The following is a 21,600-nucleotide window of genomic DNA, read 5'->3' on the forward strand; positions in this document are numbered from 1 at the left end:
AGACCCCATAAATAATACTCTAAGTACTCCTTAATCTTCATTTTCAATTCCTTTTCTACTTTGAAGATCGTCAAGTGTCTTTATTCGGGTGTAAATTATCATCCAGATCACCGCTGGAACTTGGAAAGCGTTGTCACGCGGAGCCTGCCACTTTTCTCAGCGATATGAGGACGGGCCAATCACAATCGTTTGTGATTACAGAATAAGGTATTTTATTTAGCCTTTGTACAGCTGTTGTTGTTACTGACCTCCGTTATATGACAGATATAGAATATTTATAGAACATATGGAATTTATCGATTTAAAAACAAAATAGCTTGGAAATGTTCTCAATGAACTAAAATTTGAATGCGTTTTTAGAGAAATGATGGCTTTGTGAGCCACCGAGCGCCCCCTGGAGGAAGACAACATTATGCCTCATTGTTGATAGTGACAAATGTCGTCCAATGAGCTCAGACAGTCTCCTCATGTCGACTTTCTGCGGCAAGTACGGAGTTTAGATCCAGTGCTGTTCTGCACTGATGCGGGAATAAAGACAGCAACCAGTCGTCAACGTTAAACACATAGACGCCGATTTATAAGTTTAATAATCGTTTGAGTAAATGGGATTCAACGTCTTCCGAACAGAATGTGAAGAATTCCTTGAAGGATGTGGGGAATTGAAGGCTCGTGCGCTGCGCTGTTATTGTTTTTGGCTTATATCTCCGTTTCCTCGGTTAACGCCGGTAAGTTTGCGTGATTGTATTCATTTAGTCAGGAATGTTATTTGTCTATATGGTCATTATTGGGCTTTTGCGCGAGACAGAAAAAGATACGAAACCCTTTCACACTATTTTTGCACGAATAAACAGAATGACAACTGTTTTATCCTTATATTACAAACAATATATATAGTAAAAAGCATTTTCCCCCTCCCGAGAACAGACAGGTTGCGGGTATGAGATGAATAAATGATGCGCTACTACCTGTTCAGCCCTTCATTGGGAAGCACAAGACGCTCGTGGGTCTCCACTGTTCATTCAGACTGCATGTAAATGCTGAGGACAATTCATGTGATCCTAATTGATTCTGTTCACAGAGACAGAAATCTGGCCGGTAGACTGAGATTACTGTTTGAACGCACAATAGATCACATTTGAGATTTAGGGCATTTGTCTGGATGCATGCAGAGACATAGATTAGGAGGCTACTGAATTAATTCGTTAAATGGCTAATGATCTGATAACTAGTACAGCTAAATAACTACAGCAGAATAATGATTACTTTGTCAAGGTCACAAATTCACCCCCTTCAATTGTATTTGCATTTATCTTTCTTCATTAATTTAACCTTTCTAAGCAATATATCATTAAATTGCCTATCAATGTTTTGTATTAGTATGTTTTTCTCTGTATACAATCTAAGAATCATGGTATTCTGTTTATTTATTTATTTTTAAACCTATAAAACAATAGCTGGTTTCAGTTATACGAAAAATGCATGCAGGCAATATCAGATTGTCTAAGATGTAATTTGTTGGATAGCTGAGACTAAACCGCTTGGAAATGATTTACAATGATAATTTACCTTTTTAAAGGTGCTGTATAACTCAGTTTCTCAATATGAAACCTGAGATAAATAAAAGTGCCAATACTTTTCTATGACAAATGTAAACCAGTGGCTACCACAATTAATGGCCATTCATCTTGTACATTTAAATATTCATAATAACTGGTTCTAATGAGTAAGTTTTAAGCAGTTTGATTCACATATGGCGTGTGTGTTTTAAGTTAAACTTCTGTTGTTGTTTTTTTGTGGTTAAATATAAAAATGAGTGGATCACCTGACACCTAAAAATGCTAAAAGTGAAAAGTATCGGCAGTAATTTTAAATTATTTGCTAGAATTTGCTAGATGTCATGCTGCTTGCTTTATGTGGATGTAACACCAAATATGCACTATTATTGTGATTGTAGATAGATTTTACCAGGGCACATAAAAAAAAATGATGATGTGCACGGTTAAAGCATTTATAATAAACATTGCAATATTCCATATATAAAATACTCATTTTTGATTTCATGGTGACTTGAAATGCATGGTTTTCGAGAGGAAGTCACCTATGAGTTTATTCAATATCAGTTGTTTGGTAAAGGAGGGCAGTCTGCTAGAACAGTCTATTTCACATCAGTAGCACTAGCACTTGTTTCGACATTCTGAAAATTACAATAGCGTAGAAATACACAACAAAGGCTCTTTTATCAAAAGAGATGCTGTGAAGTGATATGGCCAATCCATATATCTTGTTGAAATAAGAGCACAGCGTGTGCTACATGATTACTGTGCTGTTCTGAGCTGCTAATGTGTAACATTATGTACAGATTACCAGTAATAGACATCCACAGCTCACAACACACACAAACAGACACTAATAAAGCACATCGAACTCTGCTTTTCTCTTTTATGTTGTCTAGAGAAGCAACAAAGCCTCTGTCCATACATCTTTATACTGAGGTATTGGCAGTGATGCAGGACGGAGGAATATTAATGAAGAGAGCCAGTGACATTTCCACACCATTATGAAAAGAACACGGTTTCAAACACCCTTTCTAATACAGAGAAGCAAGAGGAAGCAGGTGAAACAAACATGTCGGAGAATAACTGATCAACTTTAAGGCTGCATGACGGTTTAGTCTTATTACAGGCCTGTTGTATTTTGTCATGACGCTTGTGATGAAAGGCAGAGATGCCCACGCAATGTGCAACGCGGAGTTCCTCGCTCCTCTCGCATGTTTGTTTCATCTGACAGTGTCAGGCATCTCATCAAAGCTATGGGAGGACATTGCGAATATGTAATGAGTCCGATGTTGTTTAGTGGGGCTATGCATTGCATATTAGAGCAAATCTATCATTTATCACTCTTGAGATTCTGTGTTTGATATATTAATCTAGGGATGTCAGACAATGAAAGATTTTAATGGCAAAAAATTGATTAATTAATCACAATAATATTTAATTGACAAAAGCCCCCAAATAGGCAAGGACTAGAATTTAGTATATTATTTGTTATTTGTCTTAAAGGGTTAGTTCACCCAAAAATGAAAATTCTGTCAGTATTTACTCACCCTCATGTTGTTCCAACCCCGTAAGACCTTCGTTCATCTTCGGAACACAAATTAAGATATTTAAGATATTAAGATCGCTCCTGCATACAGTCCATAGGCTTCTTGAGGGAATGACTATTGCTGGCATCGAAAAGTCATCAAAGACATCGTTAAAATAGTCCAAGTGACTACAGTGGCTCAATTTTAACTTTATCAAGCGACGAGAACACTTTTTGTGCGCAAAAACAAACAAAAATAACGACTTTATTTCAACTATTCACTTCCTTCTCCATGGGCCTGTAGTCAGTTATCGTAGTGTGATTGCGTAAAGCTACGTCACACATAGACTCACTATTGGCCGACACTGGTCATGTGTGTGATGTGTGTGACGTACAATAACAGAAGCTTACGCTATTAAACTAGTAACCTGACTCGCGCAGAGGGAGAAATAAACGAATAGTTGAAATAAAGTCGTTATTTTTGTTGTTTTTGCGCACAAAAAGTGTTCTCGTCGTTTGATAAACTTAAGATTGAGCACCTGTAGTCACTTGGACTATTTTAACGATGTCTTTAATGACTTTTCGAGGACAGCAAGTCATTCCCTCAAGAAGCCTATGGACTAGTATGCAGGAGCGATCTTAATATCCTAAATATCTTAATTTGCGTTCCAAAGATGAACGAAGGTCTTACGGGGTTGGAACAACATGAGGGTGAGTAAATACTGACAGAATTTTCATTTTTGGGTGAACTAACCCTTTAAGTGTATTTTAGTGAGGTGCATGAAGCCTGAATTGCTCATTGGTTTAGAGCTGTGATGCGGTATTTGGTGCACAGGATATTAATACATTATGGTACTCAGCTCAGACTCAAAGCTGTTTATTGGGAAATTATGTTTATGTTGCTGCCTTACACTAAACTGCTTTAAATTACTTTTTTCTTTCTCGCATCAATCTGCACTCCATACACTGTAATTACAAAGCAAAAAAAACTGAAAAAAAGAGACTTCTTAATGTTTTTATCTTTTATGCTCCTAATCATTGCGGATTTGGTGCTCAATAATTTTCAGTTATTATTGGTGCTCTATTATTAATAATGTTCATCTATGTTGAAAACAGGTTGATATTTTTTTTTTTCCAGGATTTCTTTGATTTGATGAAAGGTAAATGAACAGTTTTTAATATGCTTATATGGCGCAGTCGGCCACTGCCGTGTCAGGTTGTCTCACAGCAGTCTTATGGAGAAAGACGACCCAGATGCAGAATGACCAAGGGATTGAATTTGATTGACAAGGCACAATATGGATGGTTAAAGTTGAGGATGATCCAAATAGTAGGAAAGGGGAGTCAAAAGGAGAAAAATTGAGGAGATGGAAAAGCTCCAGATAATGACTGGAGATCAGGCAGAGGATGCTGTATCAGTCTCACTGTCTGGATGGAGGACAGGATCAGACACAACAAGATAACAAGAGAGAACAACAAGAAAAAAGCAAAACAAAAATAAAAACTGACTCAGCACTGGGACTACACTAATTTCACTGACATTAGAAAATGATAAAGAAATACTAGGAATAAATAACTGAAACTACAAACAGAGAAAGGCATAATAAAACATCTATAAAAATAGAAACCAAAAAAATAAATAAGGCTTGAGAAACCTAGAGCCAAATACTGGAACTATAAAGCATGACATCATGACATGCCGCTCCTTTAATGCTTCTCCTTCCCTGAACTTGATCTTTGTTAGTTACGTTTGATCACTTAAATTCACATTATTTTATCTAGTTCTAATGAAATAATGCAACTGTTCAAGTACTGACTTATCACTCACAGGTAGGGTTGGGTATCGTTTGAATTTGAACGATTCTGATTCCAATTCCTTGTTTCGATTCCGGTTCCTAACGATTCTCGATTCCGATTCTTTTAAGAGGCAGGGTCAAAAAAGTTTAGCTAACCTTGCTAACCAACGGTCTTTCTGAAGGAAATAATCCTTCTGTCACAAATACTTGTCACAAATTTTGCATTTTGCCGAGATTTCGTTAATTTTTAGAAAAGTGAAGCCACACTTTGGACCGCCGGTGTTCTGACATTCCATCCTACCCGTCAGATTGTCCTACCAAGTCTTACTGCGCATGCGCACATCAATAATACGTCATTTTTGTCACGCTGAACAACACGCCCATAATATTTTACTACTTGCGCGAGATCTTTTTTCACTATTTATGTCAATTATTACTATACAAAGATATAATAGCAGTAATGAGAACTGTTTACTCTCACATTAAATTGATGAATTGGCGGCGAATTGATTTGATTGTTTGGTGTAAAATATAAACACACACACGATACTACTCGTTTATTTCATACTGGTAGCAGGGTTCTCAAGTTTGAGCAAAAGCTTGGAGTGAGATCACACGCGGTTAGGGGAGGAGCCATAATGAAGCCCCGCCCCACCCATCCCCGCCCCCAATTTTACCCATTGTTCATAATTAACCAGAACAAATTAAAATTATAACAATTAGGCCTAGTAAATCTAATAAATGACAGAGCAATTCATCACATCAAATACTCTTTAATGAAGTATTACAAATATAGCTAACCAAAAATATAACAAATTGCTCCAAACAGTTTCAAACAAATCTTTAAAAATTGCATTTTGATTTTTGAATGCGTCTTCTATCTAGACGAATGATTTATTGTGTGGTGGGACATTGAGAACAAATGGACAGATTAGAGTGCACCACCTCTTCCACTGTGTCCTCCTCTAATCTGGCAACCTTTTTAGGGGGCTTACCCTTTGGTGCCCAAAATGACAAAATATCTTTCTGCTTTTTTCCTGACATCTTTGAAAAATACAAATGCAACATTATGACAATGATTAAATATTACCCAGAGCAATCTGCGGTGTAATACATCCCTAATGTAACTAGAAAGACTATTAATATTACAGTATAATATAATTTAAAATAAAATCAGTAAATCTTCATTCCTTTCCATACCCACTAACATTTCTCTTAGTTTCAGATAACATAAGATAGCCAAACTGAGCCTGGTTGCAAAGTAGTTGTAGAGTTTTTGACTGCATCAATAATAATGTACGATGGGCTACATATTAAATGTTCTAGCCCAAAAATGTTAGACGAGCTTCTTCCAACTTACCTTCTTCTCCATCACGACACATGTGTTCGCGCGATGTTTTTGGTTACCTAGTAACGAACGTAAGGTGGCCGAGGATGTTCCGTCCATTTCCGTGTGTTCGCGCTACTGAATGACATGTCATGTATAGATCAGTGGTGCACGCAGCGCGCATATATGTTGCCTAGTAACGAACGCAATCTGGCGGAGATACGCGCTGGCGGCAGGAAACTTCACTTTGTTTGCCTGCGCCTCGTATACAACGTTAGAAAGCTTTCAGCCAGGACAACTTGGTTGGCATTGCCTTTTCAGCGTGAGAAATACACAGTGTGGCGTGTGAGCGTGTGAACCGGTCGAAATGAGTGTGTCTCACGGCCAATGCGTGAGACTTGAGAACCCTGCTGGTAGGACAATCTGATGAGGCATTTTGCACTGTAAAATCATACTACTCGTTTATTTCATACTGGTAGCACAATCTGATGAGACAGGGGTCACTTTATTTGACGAATTAAAGTTGTGGGCTAACGCATCACTGTTTTACTTGGTCAACACAATCATGCTAAAATACATTTGTGTTGAAAGTTATATTATAATGTTACTCTGCATTCGCTCGGTGGCTGGTATGAGACAATTGTTTCCCATTGCAGTTGGCTAGATCGATATTAGAATATCATTAAAAGCTGGATAACTTGTGTTGCTAAATGGCATGCAATTGTGTTGGAGAAAATGCTAAAATTAAGCTCTTTCTGATTATGCTATGTTAGCCTCTTGACGAAATAATGTTGTCTCTGACGCATGGTCATTACATAAAATTAGCATGGTGGATTCTCACTGCATGATATTACTCTCACACAAGAGTATACTTAAGTATTTCTGAAAATAAGAGGCAGTCAGACTCAGGTGGAGTGCAGACTCCAAGCTAAGATGTTATTAGATGCTGGAGGGGAGCAGTTTGCATCGCTTCCTCTGAGTTCAAGACAGGCCATGGATGTGTGGATCAGACTGGGATTTTAATCTCAACTTCAAGGTTTAATATTCGCAGTCGAGGTCAGCCTGAGCTTATAAACTTCATTTAAAACTGCCTCCTGTCATCACTGAATTGTTTATTAGAGGCTCAGTGTTTTGCTCTCCATAATAAGGGAGATTTGCTAAATTACTGTAGCCTTCAGTAAGAAATATGTTCACACAGGTCAATGAATTATTGAAACATTTGGTTTAAGCTGCTAGTTTCTTTTTTTTCAGACTCATGATCTGATTTTAAAAACCTACAGTACCTGATGGCCTTATATAAACAAACAAAAAATCTTTGCATTTACTCTGAAACTAAATGGCAACCTCTGTCTCCATTAAATAGCTTCATGCTATTATATTTTCATTGTGACAGAGCTTCAACTCCTGACCAAAACTTACCCCGATAAATATCCATCTAGGCTTCCTTTGGGACAGCGGTGCTAAGTTAAATATTTACGAGGACTGCCATGTCCAGGGACAGAGGACGCAGTCAAGCCAAGCCAAGAGATTCACCTCATAGCCTTGGCTCTCTAAATCAGGGCTGCAGGTCTATGTAGTGCCCGCCTGACTGCACAATCCTCTGACACAAGACAACCAGAACAAAAAACTCTTGCTTCCTTCAAGGGCGACTAGCAAATATGCATGAGTTCAATGTGACTAGTTGAAAAATGAATCAAATTAACTTTTCCAAAGGGCCAGTATTCCTAAGCAGTGCTCATTGCAAGATTGCCGGTTGAGTGAATGCCTTGACGTCTATACATTCAAAACACGTTTGTCTCAGCCGACAGGCTAATACACTTTAGGTTTGGAGTCTGGCTGTAAGCCACGGTCCTATAGAACATTCACATGAAGCCCATTAGCTACCGATGGGATTCAGACAGACTGAATAAACGTCTTCTGCCTGTCCTGAGATAACATTAAGTATGTGTTAACATCATGTATGACACCTCAACTCTTCAGTTGGTGGTAACACATATATTCAAGGCAGCTTGACCTTCATTTTTAAGAAAGTAATTCAAGTTAACCCTCTGGGGTTGTTCGTTTCAGGGTCACACTCGGGGTGTTCGGGTCCAAATGGACCCAAAGGCTGGGATTCATATTTAAAAATCATGATTTTTTTTTTTTACTTGTTTTTTTATAATATTTTTTCTTTTCTTTTTTGGTGTTTTGAGAAAATTTCTAAAAAAAAATAAAAAATATATAATTAGTATTAATGCAATAATTATGACAAAATTTTCCCCCATTGAACATAATAGAAAAAATATTTTTAAAAATATCTGAATTTTTTGGTGTGTTTGTGTATAAAAGTGTGTTAGTTTGTTTGTGTGTGTGTGTGTGTCTGGATGTGTGTGTTTTGCACATTTGATGTTTTATAGATTCACCCCTTCACTGTTGTGTGCTTTTTTTTCAAGATTGTGGCTGATTTGTAGATTGTACGCACAAAAAAACTCAGTATTTTCACATTTTTTGCCAATTTCCCATTCATTTTCCATGTGGGTCCATTTGGACCCGAACACCCCCAAGTGTGACTATTTTTTTTACAACCACTTAGACTATTCACATCCTGTCCCCACTTTTTTTGGGTGTTCAAATACCAAATACCAACAAAGTCACCAAATTTCAGACCATTCCGAGGAAGCTGTGATTTAAAAAAAAAAAAAAATTCAATTCTTCGGGTCCATTTGGGCCGAACAACCCCAGAGGGTTAAAAGGCTTAATTAGGTGAAGCGCTGGTGTTGAAGACTTTTGGAAATTATCCAAATAAAAGGCACATTATAAAACACATCCATTCATTAAAGGTGGAATGTGTAACTTGAGTTATACTGAAGAATAATAATGATTTTTACCATTTTTTTTTTTCTTCCACAAATACTCTCACGGTCAACCTACAAAAGGCTTGAATATATTTTCTTGAAACACATTTAAAGGAATAGTTGCCCAAATATGAAACTTAAGCCTCATATCATTCTAAACCCTAATGCCTTTCTTCCATGGAAACCAAAATGAGTCACCCGGAGCTTAAAATTAGACCCCAAATAAAGTAAATAAAAGTGGTTCATACGACTTTATGCACTATATTCATGCTTTATGGATATTCAAACTTAGCATCACTGTAAGTGATTTAAATATTGGTCAGTTCCTTACACTATTTTCTGACTTCAAAAGACCAGTGATATATTATTTAATATTTTTAATGATCTTTTATTTGTATATTTTCATGTTTAAATTGAAATTTTGAAGTGAACTTACCTTTTGCGCAACAAGATTTTTTGAACCATGAATTCTGGGAAGCGAATGAGCACCCCACAGCCAAGTTATGTTTTTCTTAATGCATGTTGCATTCCTGCCCTATTTAAAGTGTAATATACAACTGTTCCAAACACATCCTGCCCAGTGGGAAACATATTGTGTCCTCAGGGATGACTGGCTTTCTCTGTCTGTCATCCCCTTTAAATACACAATTTCCCATCTGCAGGGTGTGAATTTGTTACATTGTGATGGATGACGTTAACCAGACAACCATTTCACTCTGTAGTCAACAAACATTACTGATGATTAGATCTTCATGCACCGATTTAAGCAACGCCATATTATCATTCTGACTAGTGATGACACACAACACAACTTCATGACATCTTCGCTGCAAAACATTTCCATTTAATTCATGAACAAAATGCCCAATGACCAAACAGCGGCTGGCTTTGTGTACTCTACGCTGTGCCAGGCCATTTTCTTTGTTTGATGACCATCAAAGACAAAGAGGCTGGTTCAGATAGCAATCTAAGAGCTACCACACAGTAAATAAAAGTAAAGAGCAGTGGAAATATTGATCTAGAGCAAACATGGAGCTGAACATCAGTGCATTTCCATTAGCCAAACCGCACTTTTCAGTTCAGTATTAGACAAAATAGCTAGAGAATGACATAAAGATGTTAACCGAGACAGAATGAATCATTTGTCAGGTAAATAATTTCATACTAACATCATAACCGCCAAAGACAACCAAGAGGGTTTTGCTGAAGAAATGCATTTTCTGTGACGTCTTATGAACTGTAGATAAGTTGTACGGGTAATATTACAGCCAGTAGTTGTTGGTTTGCTAAAGTATGTGTACAAAAAAATAAGCAAGCAATTTCTGCACAACTATATGCATGTGCATCTGCAATGCTGTGAGCATGTAACATGCGCTACCGTTGTATGATTGGCATACAAAAATCATGTATCAGATCTAGGCAGCTCGAGCTGGGGGAAGTAGAAAACTCTGATGGCATGCAGGACCAGCTTACTGAAAACATTGAGCCAGAATATTTAAATGTTGAGAGCAAGCAATCTCATTGGCTGCAGGTCAGTCAGTTCAGATTAGAGCCAAACCGATTTATCGGCAGGCCGATATTAGGCATTTTCCAAACTATCGGTATCGGCAGTTATAATGGCCGATTTAAAAAATAAAATAAAAACGGACGAAACATGCTTCAACCATGTCATGAGTGTTGGAGTTGTATAGTTTGTCCACCAGAGGGCACTCTACACTGTCCCTGTTGGCAACACTCGTGTATAACGCGCCACACATCTAACCTGCTGATCCAGGTTGCAGGTAGCTTATAAGGCAATGTAGGGTCTAATTATTATTTTATTTATCAGAACTTTAATAAATTTTTATGTTCCTCTGTTCTGTTGTGACAATAACAGAAACAATTTTTCTTTTTAAAATGCATTATCATATAATTTTAGTAAAAACTCATAAATAACTTCAAATAACTAATGTTAGGGAAATCTGTTAATGTTTTGTTGCGCGTTTCTGAAAAAAAAAACAAAAAAAAAAAACGGCCGATATATCGGAATATCGGATTTAAAAACCAACAAATATTTGCATCGGTATCGGCCTTCAAAATCCTTTATCGGTCGGGCTCTAGTTCAGTTATATATATATATATATATATATATATATATGAAGAGTTCAGATGCAAAAGCCTCTAAATGCCATTTGAAATTTTCTTCTAGAATGATCATTTTTATCAAGCTTGTATATTTAAGTTCAGTGATTTCACTTAAATGGCAATGATAATTACCTATTAATTGTTATTTAAGTGAAATTACTAAACTTAAATATACAAGATTGATAAAAATCATCATTAAAGAAGAAAATTTCAAATGGCATTTAGAGGCGTTTGCATCTGAACTCTTCATATATATATATATATATATATATATATACACTGTATATATCTATGTGTATATATATCCCTGCAGTTTATGTTAAATTATTAAATAAAATGGTTATTCAAAATCATTTATTATCACCAATGACTGTGACTGGTCCAATTCATTTATTATTGTCATAATACACAGTGAGGAGTTGAAACAAAATAATCATTATCTTTTAGACAATCCTTTTAAGTTTCAATAGGAAAAAGAACAAGAATGATCTTTTCTGTTGCACAGTACACACAACATTACACGCAAGCACAAAGCGTAATTCGGCAAACACTCGCATTTTCTGTGGCCTTAATTTTCTTGAGCATAAATGAGGGACTATAAAATGAGAGAGGTCTTGGAGTATGTCACATCAGTACCTTTTATCCCTTTATGTCTTTTTTTTTTTTGTGTGTGTCTCCTCAGACAGTTTATCTGTTCCGCTCAATGTGACCATCAAAGCACTGGAGGGGAACTCAGCGATAGTGACATGGGAGATTCTAGAGGGAGACCCAGTCATTGGGTTTGCCATCACCCAGCAGGTACTGAACCAGTTTATGGTCCATTTCAAATCCTTACATGCGCAAAACAGGGGGAAATCACCTCATAACTCAAGTTTAATGAGGCAATATCATGGAGGCATGCTTGTGTAAGCATGTTGGTAATGTGTCAATGTAGACTGGTCTGCTTTCTCTTCAAAGGCACATGCTGTTGATATTTTAGGTGGCCTTGATCTTTCTGTAAATGTTTTATGCGTGCATGCATTAGTGTGTGTGTGTGTGTGTGTGCAGATTTGAGGAAAGCAGTCACTGTGGAGACCTCAGTAATAAGGACTGCAGTGACCATCTGCTGGAGTACAAAGCCATTACAGCTTGTCACCAATGAGCAAGACAGAGTTTCTGCAGTGTGTGTGTGTGTGTTAATTTTATCTCCTCATGAATTTCTCATGCCTCTTATCACAACTATGGGATGATTTCACTAAGAGTTGCAGTGATATCACTGTTTAGCACACTATAAATCTGTTCTGACAATGACATCATCTATGCGGGTCTTTAGTGTATAAAACATTATTTAAGTAAACATTAAACACCATGTGATATCTTTTTTTCCCAAGATACATACAAAGTACTATTCATTTTTGATATTGATGCTGTATCAAAAGGAGAGATAATCACATATATTTTTCAGTCAGGTGTTCATTTTTAACTGTTTTTTTTTTTTTGCCATTTATTTTGCGTGAAAATTAATTTTCTGCTTTACAGAAAAGTGGCATGCTTTATAAGCTTTGAAGTGGAAATATATTGGATAGGATCTATTTTCCTTTCTCTCATTTTCTGAGTAAAACGGTGAAAGATACATGCACAAACAGAGTGGAAATCTGGAGATTCATGAGATTCTATTGGGGGTGAAGTTTGCTACTAATTTATTTATGTAATTTGAAGGTATTAAATGCATAGAACACAAAAGTGATTATTTTCTAAAGCAAAACCCGATTTTTTTCCATTAAATGTTAAAAATAATGGAATGTTACATGGCTATAATTACCAATTTTATGTTTCAAAAATAAAGAAAGATAGCTTGGTGTCAGGGTTATATTTAATTTCTTGTGTTTTGTTTTTATTCTCCCTGTTCTTGTTTGCCTGTGTTCTGTTTTCCCTATTAGTTTCCTTGTTTGTTAATTAGTTACACTCAGCTATTTCTGTTTTGCTGATTATCTCTCCCCATATATTTAAGCTCTGAGTTCGTTCTGTTCAGTGTTTGGTCTCGTTTGCATTTATGTGTTGTGGTTGTGAGTTATTTCCTAGTTATTTTCCTGCATGTTTCTGTTGGATTTTGTTGAATAAAGGACTAATGTGAAGTAGTCATTGTGTGCCACACACCCCTTGCCAGAAGACCGTTTGCCTTCTCTGTTCAGAGCAAAGTAATAACAATCTCGAGGACCATGCCAATGACTTTCTAGACCTGCCGTGCCTTACCAATTTCCTTGACTGCTCCCTGTGTGTATTTTTTTGAGTAAGCTTAAATGTGCGGTGTAATGCATGCCTACCTGGTGTTGGTTTTCCTCGAGAGGATTTTGCCACGTTTGCCGAGTGGGTGAAGGAGAGGAGGACGTCCCCAGATCTTCCGGTCACCAGCTCCACTTAACCAAGAGAATTCCCTGGCTCCGCCTTCAGACACAGAGCGCATCAGTCCACCTCGGCTCGTCGACCAGTTGGCTCTCTCTCTCGGCTCCACCTAGGACCGTCATCCTTGTGGCTCCACCGGGCTCCCTTGTCTCTCAGGCTCCGCCTTGGTCAGTCGTCACTCTGCCTATGCCACGGACTTTGTCCCTCCACACTTCGCTTATGGCTCCGCTGGTCCTCAGTCTTACCGGCTCAACCTTAGTCCTCCAGCTCGTCGCTGTGGCTCCACCTAGTCTTCAGAGCCATCGGTGTTACTTTGTCCCATTGGCTCTTTGGCTCCACCTGGTTCTTCACCTCCATCGATTCCAACCGTTAAACCTTCTAAGTTTCCTCCATCACCCCAAAATCTGTCGACGCCATGGGCCTTCGCATTGGCTTTGGTCTGGGTCCTCCTGCTCCATCCACCGTCATCACCACCTTGGTCTTTCGTACCTGAGTTGGACTATTAATTATAGTTACGTTGCGAGTATGCGCCTTTCCGGAGTGGGGGTGTAATGTCAGGGTCATGTTAAGTTGTGTTTTGTTGTTATTTTCCCTGTTCCCATCTGGCTGTGTTCTGTTTTGCTGATTCCCTCTCCCCATGTATTTAAGCCCTGAGTTCTTTCTGTTCAGTGTTCAGTCTCGTTTGGGGTTATGTGTTGCGTTGTGGTTTTAAAGGAGTAGTTCACTTTTGAAAAAAACTTTTGCTGATAATTTACTCAGCCCCTTGTCATCCAAGATGTCCATGTCTTTCTTTCTTCAGTCGAGAAGAAATTAAGGTTTTTGATGAAAACATTCCAGGATTTTTCTCCATATAATGGACTTCAAAGGTCCAAAAGACAGTTTCAGTACAAACCTCAAACTTTTCAAAGGGTTTTAAACGATTCCAGACGATGAATAAGGGTCTTATCGAGTGAAACGATCGCTCATTTAATAAATAAATAAATAACAAAGTTTAAGTTTTATAAGCTCAAATGGTCGCCTTGCTCTGTTCTGTGATGCGCGTTCGTGACTCTCCTGTTCTTACTCGTATATCAAAATGAACAAATCTTTTTCTGAGTCAATTCATTCGTTTCGTTCGTTGAATGAACCAAATGACTCAGAAAAAGATTTGTTCATTTTGATTAACTAGTTTGAACAGGAGAGTAAAACGTGCATCACAGAACGGCGACCATTTGAGCTTATAAAACTTAAAGGGTTAGTTCACCCAAAAATGAAAATTCTGTCAGTATTTACTCACCCTCATGTTGTTCCAAACCTCAATGTGTTTATTTGTTCTGCTGAACACAAAGGAAGATATTTGGAAGAATGTTTTAATCAAACCATAGTATGTATTTTTTCCTACTATGGAAGTCAATGGGGAATGAGATCTGTTTGATTGACCCAACATGAGGGTGAGTAAATACTAATTTCTTTTCGACTGAAGAAAGAAAGACATGGACATCTTGGATGACATGGGGGTGAGTAAATTATCAGCAAAAGTTTTTTCAAAAGTGAACTACTCCTTAGCTATTTCCTAGTTATTCTCCTTCGTGTTTCTCTTGGATTTTGTTTAATAAAAGGACTATTGTGAACTCTCCATCGTCGTGCGCTTTGTTAAAGCCACTCTCCCCATGACACCTGGACGGAGTGGTGAAAATAAGAGGACTTGGTGACGTCAACCAAAGAGGAAAGTTGTTGTAGACACAGAGCAAAATATTACATACTGATTATATATTACAATGAACTGTTTTTATCTCTGGAATAACATAGACTGATGAATTAATCACAATTAGACCAGGAACATGCATTTGAAAAAGTTAATAGGATGAATTTTGATTTCATGTTGACTTAGATGTGTGTGGAATCAACCACGTTTATCCTTGGATTATTAGCATAAGGCTCTCAATTGGATTATTTCTTTCTAATTTTGATTTTTATAGAAGAAGGACGTTCGTATGCTGCGATTCATCCAGGAAGTGAACACCACCACTCGTTCATGTGCATTATGGGACTTGGAGGAAGACACAGAGTACATTGTGCATGTGCAGTCCATTAGCATGAGCGGCACCAGCCCCCCGAGTGAACCTGTTCTCTTCCGCACTCCCAAAGAGTCAGAGAAACTGGCCTCAAAAAGCCCAGGTAACTACCAAATTCATATTTTTGGACAAAATAATCCATAATAACATAATAGTCCCATAATATGTTTTGAAGCACTTCAGAGGATTATTTTGGAAACTGCTTCTTAAAGTACTAAAGCACTTAAAGTAAAAGAATCATAAAGAGTTAACATATTGCAACTGCAAATTTATTTCGCATATTCACAATGTAATTTCTTGTAATGTCAACATTATATCTTGCAGGACCATTAATTATGTCATAATTTACTCACCCTCATGTCGTTCCAAATCTGTACGACTACTGTACAACGTTCTGTGGAAAAACAGAAGTTTTTCTTTTTTTTTTCTTTTAGGAATAATATGTTGGTGAGTATAATAAAAGTGAAAAATGTATAGCTCAAAAATATTCTTAAAAGTAGGCTAGTTAAATTCCTCATGCACTATTCCACTGATGCTTTTATCCAAAGTGACTTACAAATAAGGAATAAAACAAACCGATTCACCGATTCAGGGAGGCAGTAACATGTGAAATGCTGAAATAAAAAGTTTAAAATTGTTCAGAGGAGTACTGGTACTGAGAATACTAGAGGAAAAAAACTGGAATAGAGATGAAATTCACTTCATTATTGATTGAACATTTTGACGTCAGCTGTGGTTGTGTTGAGTGGACGAATTGCAAAGTCTGATTCACGAACAGATCATTCCTTTTAGGTAATATCTTACAGTAAATAGATTGATCCAATTCACAAAACTGGTCTGAATGATTCAAACTTTACGAATGTATGAACCACATTTTTAAAGGATTAGTTCAAAGAAATTAATGTTTTGGATGAAAACATTACAAGATTTTTGTCCATATAATGGACTTCAATGGGAACCAAACGGTTCAAGGTCCAAATGAGAGTTTCAGTGCAGCTTCAAAGGGCTTTAAACGCTACCAGACGATGAATAAGGGTCTTATCTAGCGAAACGATCGGTCATTTCAAAAATAAATTAAAAAAGTGTTTTATAAGCACAAATGCTCTTTATTCGAGTCATTTCGTTCATTTTGTTCGTTGAAAAAAGATTAGTTCATTTTGATGAACGAGTTTAAAACTAGATTAGACCCTTATTCATCAAGCTCTTTGAAGCTGCACTGAAACTCTCATTTGGACCATGAAACTGTTGGACCCCATTGAAGTCCATTATATGGAGAAAATCCTGGAATGTTTTCATCAAAACAACTGAAGAAAGAAAGACATGGACATCTTGGATGACATGGGGGTGAGTAAATTTTCAGCAGAAGTGAATAACCCTTTCAAACATTTCTATGGTGATTTTTGAAGCTTGAAATCTCCAGTATCCATTTATTACAATTGTATTAAAAACTGACTAGCATGCTAAAACAAGTCTCCTTAATGTTTCAAGAAAGAAAGAAGGAAAGCAGCACATATTCAACGTGATACACGATGACAGAATCTTTAGCTTAATTTAGCTTATATAAACTATTATAAACAGAGATACAATACTGATATCTTTGTTGAAAAAATAGATTCGTTTGAAAGATGACTAAACTGTCAAATCATTTCTGTAGAGGGAAAAAAAGCCACAGCAGGGAGGTGGTTATACAACCGCTCTAAAAATGGTGTTGTGTCATAATTCAGGGCATGAAGTGCTCACTTTTGTGCATTTTACCAATGCATTTTCTTAAGGAGCTTGTCTTATCTAGAGCAACACACAAAACAGCCAATTTTCATGTTGTGTAATCCATTTCGCTGACCTACTTACTTGGACAAACATCTGCCGGGGAGGATTGTGTTCCTGAAACACTTGCTATTTTATGGGTGAGTGTCAGTCCTTGGCACTGGACCATGTTGATGACATTTAGTGTCAAACCATCAGTTGTGCAGGTTAGAGTCAGGGCAGGAGTTTTGAGGAGGTTTAACCTCAGACATTCGTAAAATGTCAAATGATACCTCTATCTTACACATCAATGCTTTTGGGGAAAAAAAATAATGATTTAGTTTCAAAGAATGGTTCTCATAAAAAAGTGTGAAAAATAAGTGATACATTTAACTCATTTACTGTTCAAAAGATTTTTTTTTAATGTTTTGAAAGAAGTCTCATTCTCAACAAGGCAAAATACAGTAAAAAAAAAACAGTAATATTGTGAAATATTTTTACAATTTAAAATAACTGTTGTCCATTTGTCCAAATGTAATTTATTCCTGTGTTGGAATATTTTCAGCATAATTTTTTCACTCTTCAGTGTCACATGATCCTTCAGAAATCCTTCTAATATGCTTATTTTCTCCTCAAGAAACACTTCTCATTATTATACGTGTTGCGTGAAAACCGTGATCCATTTTTTTTTTTTAGGATCCTTTGATGTTTAGAGCGTTCAAAAGTGCAGGATTTATTTGAAATAATAATCTTTTGTAACATTATAAATGTCTTTATTTTCTTTACTTTTTATTCTTGCAGAATAAAAGTATTAAATTCTTCTTCAAAAAAAGAAAAGAAAAAATAAATCATAATGATATGTAATTATACTTTGTGTATGGGCCATGCTCTCCAGATATTGATTTTGACAACTAAGCAACATTTCATGTTTATGTCACTCAAAATAGTACAATATTAAAATATTGTTAAACATTATACAGTATAAAATACAGTGGGGTTAAAAAAAAATCTAATTTAAACCTGAATAATTGAAAAATGTAATTTGGTAAAGTAACAATTTACAATAAGGTTTCATTAGTTAAAATTATTTAATTACAATAGTTCATTAGTACATTGATAAATCCAAATTTACAAATTAAAATTAAATAATTATTTGTTAATTAGTTAATGCACTGTGAAGTAACACGAAGAAACAATGAACATCTGTATTTATATTAACTAATGTAAACAAAGATGAACAAATTACAGTTACAAAAATATTGCTCATAGTTAGTCATGTTAATGTTAACAAATGAAACCTTATTGTAAAGTGTCACCGAAATATGTTACAGTATATTCTGAACTATTTCTAGATCATATAGTCTTCTATATATATATATATAAAATTATTATATTATATTATTATTATATATATAATATTATATATATTTGTAATATTTTTTATATATATATTTTTTTAATTTTATATATTTTCTTATATATACTTTTGGGACTCACAGTAAAAGTAAAAATGACTATCTGGCCTGTAGATTAATCTATTGTATTTAAAGGACACTCTAGTGTCATATTCATTAAGGTTTAAAGTTCTCTTTTTCAGGATCCATCTTAAATCTGTTAACTCTGCACTAATGCCATTTGTGATGGATCAGGGGTAGAAATGTGCCTAGGCGCACGCAGCACAGAATTTACAGATGGCTAATTTTTAGCTGACGCATGTGTCAGTTAGACAGCAAGAGCATTTGCAAAAAACAGTTTAATCATCAGGCATTAGTGCTCATGTTACACTCTAATTAAGTGATCACCATCACACTTCACTAAATACCAGAGCTAATAAACACAGACAGTTAAATCTTTCTCTCCGCTGGGCTCCCCTCTCCATCGCTTCAGGGTGGCTTTCGCGTTTTTTTTTATTCTACTGGACTCACGACATGTATTGATGTTGATGGTGAGCTGAAAAATGCCTCAACCTTTCCAATGCACTCAAACGCCTGAGACATCCAATAACATTCAGTTTCACCTAAAGGGTATCGAGTTTTTCTTCAAAGAAAGAAGAGGCGCACAAAGAGACGAGTGTAACTTCTGCCTGCAGTCATTATGAAGCACAACTCCTTTAGATAAGCTGGACGTTGAAGAACTTGGCTTTTCCCTCTGCGGTTAATCAGTGAACACAGACCAGAGCGGCCCTATACAGTTTCTTTTACATAACAAGCTTTAATTAGAAGACACTTTAAATCTCCAGCTAAGAAAGTGACCCCTGAGGTCTTCTCCCAGTGAGAGGAGAGCTCAACCCTAAAGTGATCCTCACAGTCATCCGCTTTGACTGGGTTTTTATCAATTGAATTGGGATTTTTTTTTTGAGATGAAACAAATAATAAATATATCTGAGGCAGAGAATATGGTTTGCTTATATCCTCTTGAGGCTAATTAAAGAAAAGAACCCTTGAAAATGGTTTTCTACTGTGGTTTTGCGTGTTGTCACTTTGATAACTGCAGAAGTGTGCTTGTTTTCTGACTATATGAGTCAATGAACTGTGTTTGTTTGAATCCACACAGATGAAGTGACCATGGAGGAGGTTGGCCAGGCCGCCCAGCTCAGGGCTGGAGAGATCATTATCATTGTGGTGGTTCTCGTCATGTGGGCAGGTCAGAATGTGACCAGTGATCAAACAGTTTGACCAAATGTTGACTAGACAAATTCACATTGGCTACATTCACACAAATGTGGAAAAGTCAATGTGAATTTCTAGTCTCCCATTTCTATAAATAGTGATACTTGAAAATTTGTGAACCTGCAGAATCTGTGAAAATGTGAATAATTTTAACAAAATAAGAGGGATCATACAAAATGCAGGCTATTTTTTATTTAGTTCTATCCTTATTACAATATTTTACATAAAATATGTTTACATACAGTATAGTCCACAAGGCAATAAAATAATTTGTATTACTATAAAAACAGGATAGGATTTATTCATTTTTCTTATTAAGTTTTTTTATTTTTTATTTGTGTGGCCCTTCAGAAGCAACAAAAGATACTTGCATGTTTCTCGGAAGGCAAATTAAGTATAATTTATCTTGGTCTTCAAATTCAGAAAGTTTCCATGCATCGTGTTTCCTTCTGGAGCATCAGTGAATGTATAAACCTTTTTTTTATAGTTGTGTTTGATTTCCTCAATTGTCCTCAGTGTGAAAAGATGGATCTCAAAATCACACAGTCACTGCTGGAAAGGGTTCGGATATACAAAAGATGCCGGACAACTGAAGAATTTGGAGGACCAAAATGATTTTTTCTGATGAACATTGGGCAGTTTAACTGCTCAGGACAAACAAAAGACTCAAGAACAACCATCTCAAAAAAACAAAAACGAAAAAAAAAAAAAAAACAGTTGTGGATCATCCAGATAATGAGTATTAAGAATGAAGTGTAAACTGTTGAACGGGTTCATTTTTATAAATTCAGCTATTTCTTGTAGACTATATGTAGCCTATTTTATGTAAATTATCTTATTCTGGACAGAACTAATAAAAATAACATGCATTTTGTATGATCCCTGCTATTTTGTTAAAATAAACTGTTGAACGGGTTCATTTTTATAAATTCAGCTATTTCTTGTAGACTATATGTAGCCTATTTTATGTAAATTATCTTATTCAGGACAGAACTAATAAAAATAACATGCATTTTGTATGATCCCTCCTATTTGTTAAAATTATTCACATTTTCTGGAAGGGGTTCACATATTTTCAAGCATCACTGTATATACTGTATATATTACATGCTTTTAGAAAGCTTTATTATATACTTTATATTAGATATTATATATATATATATATATATATATATATATATATATATATATATATATATATATATTAGATATTTTTAATATATTTAATATAAATATATTCAAATAATATTCTAACAAATATTCTGAAATTATTAATTCTATAATTAAAAATTATAAAAACTATAAATATTACCATTACCAAGTTTTTTTTTTAAAGTTCTTGGTCCTATGGGTTTTTTTTATGATCAAAGTGAGGAATGTTTTTGTGATTCCCATTTGATTTAAGTCACAGTAACACTTATAATTACTTTCTTACACTTATTCTTAAGAAGACATTAATGTTAAAGTCATTAAGATTATATAATGCTTTACGTATCAGTAGTTCATAAACATTCAGATATCAATACAAGTTTGTAACTATATATATATATATATATTAGAATAAAGTTGAATAACTTTTAAATATTGTAT

General features: G+C 35.8%; 1 protein-coding gene across 2 annotated transcripts in view; it reads left to right on the forward strand.

Moving 5' to 3' along the window:
• Window positions 1–433: 433 nt before the first annotated feature.
• The window catches only part of fndc5b (fibronectin type III domain containing 5b), a 29,992-nt gene continuing 8,825 nt past the window's right edge, over window positions 434–21,600 (forward strand). Inside the window, exons 1-4 of one of the 2 annotated variants that reach the window (XM_039681008.2) lie at window positions 438–725; window positions 11,845–11,960; window positions 15,503–15,701; window positions 19,895–19,984. In XM_039681008.2, coding sequence (XP_039536942.2) covers window positions 650–725; window positions 11,845–11,960; window positions 15,503–15,701; window positions 19,895–19,984 — 481 coding nt within the window. In that variant the 5' untranslated portion in view covers window positions 438–649. Of the gene's footprint in view, window positions 726–11,844; window positions 11,961–15,502; window positions 15,702–19,894; window positions 19,985–21,600 lie in introns of both variants that reach the window. The other variant, XM_039681010.2, reaches the window with a different exon arrangement.

Source organism: Pimephales promelas, chromosome 18 (genome assembly GCF_988280905.1).
Source record: "Pimephales promelas chromosome 18, fPimPro1.hap1.1, whole genome shotgun sequence".
Classification (NCBI taxonomy): Eukaryota; Metazoa; Chordata; class Actinopteri; order Cypriniformes; family Leuciscidae; genus Pimephales; species Pimephales promelas.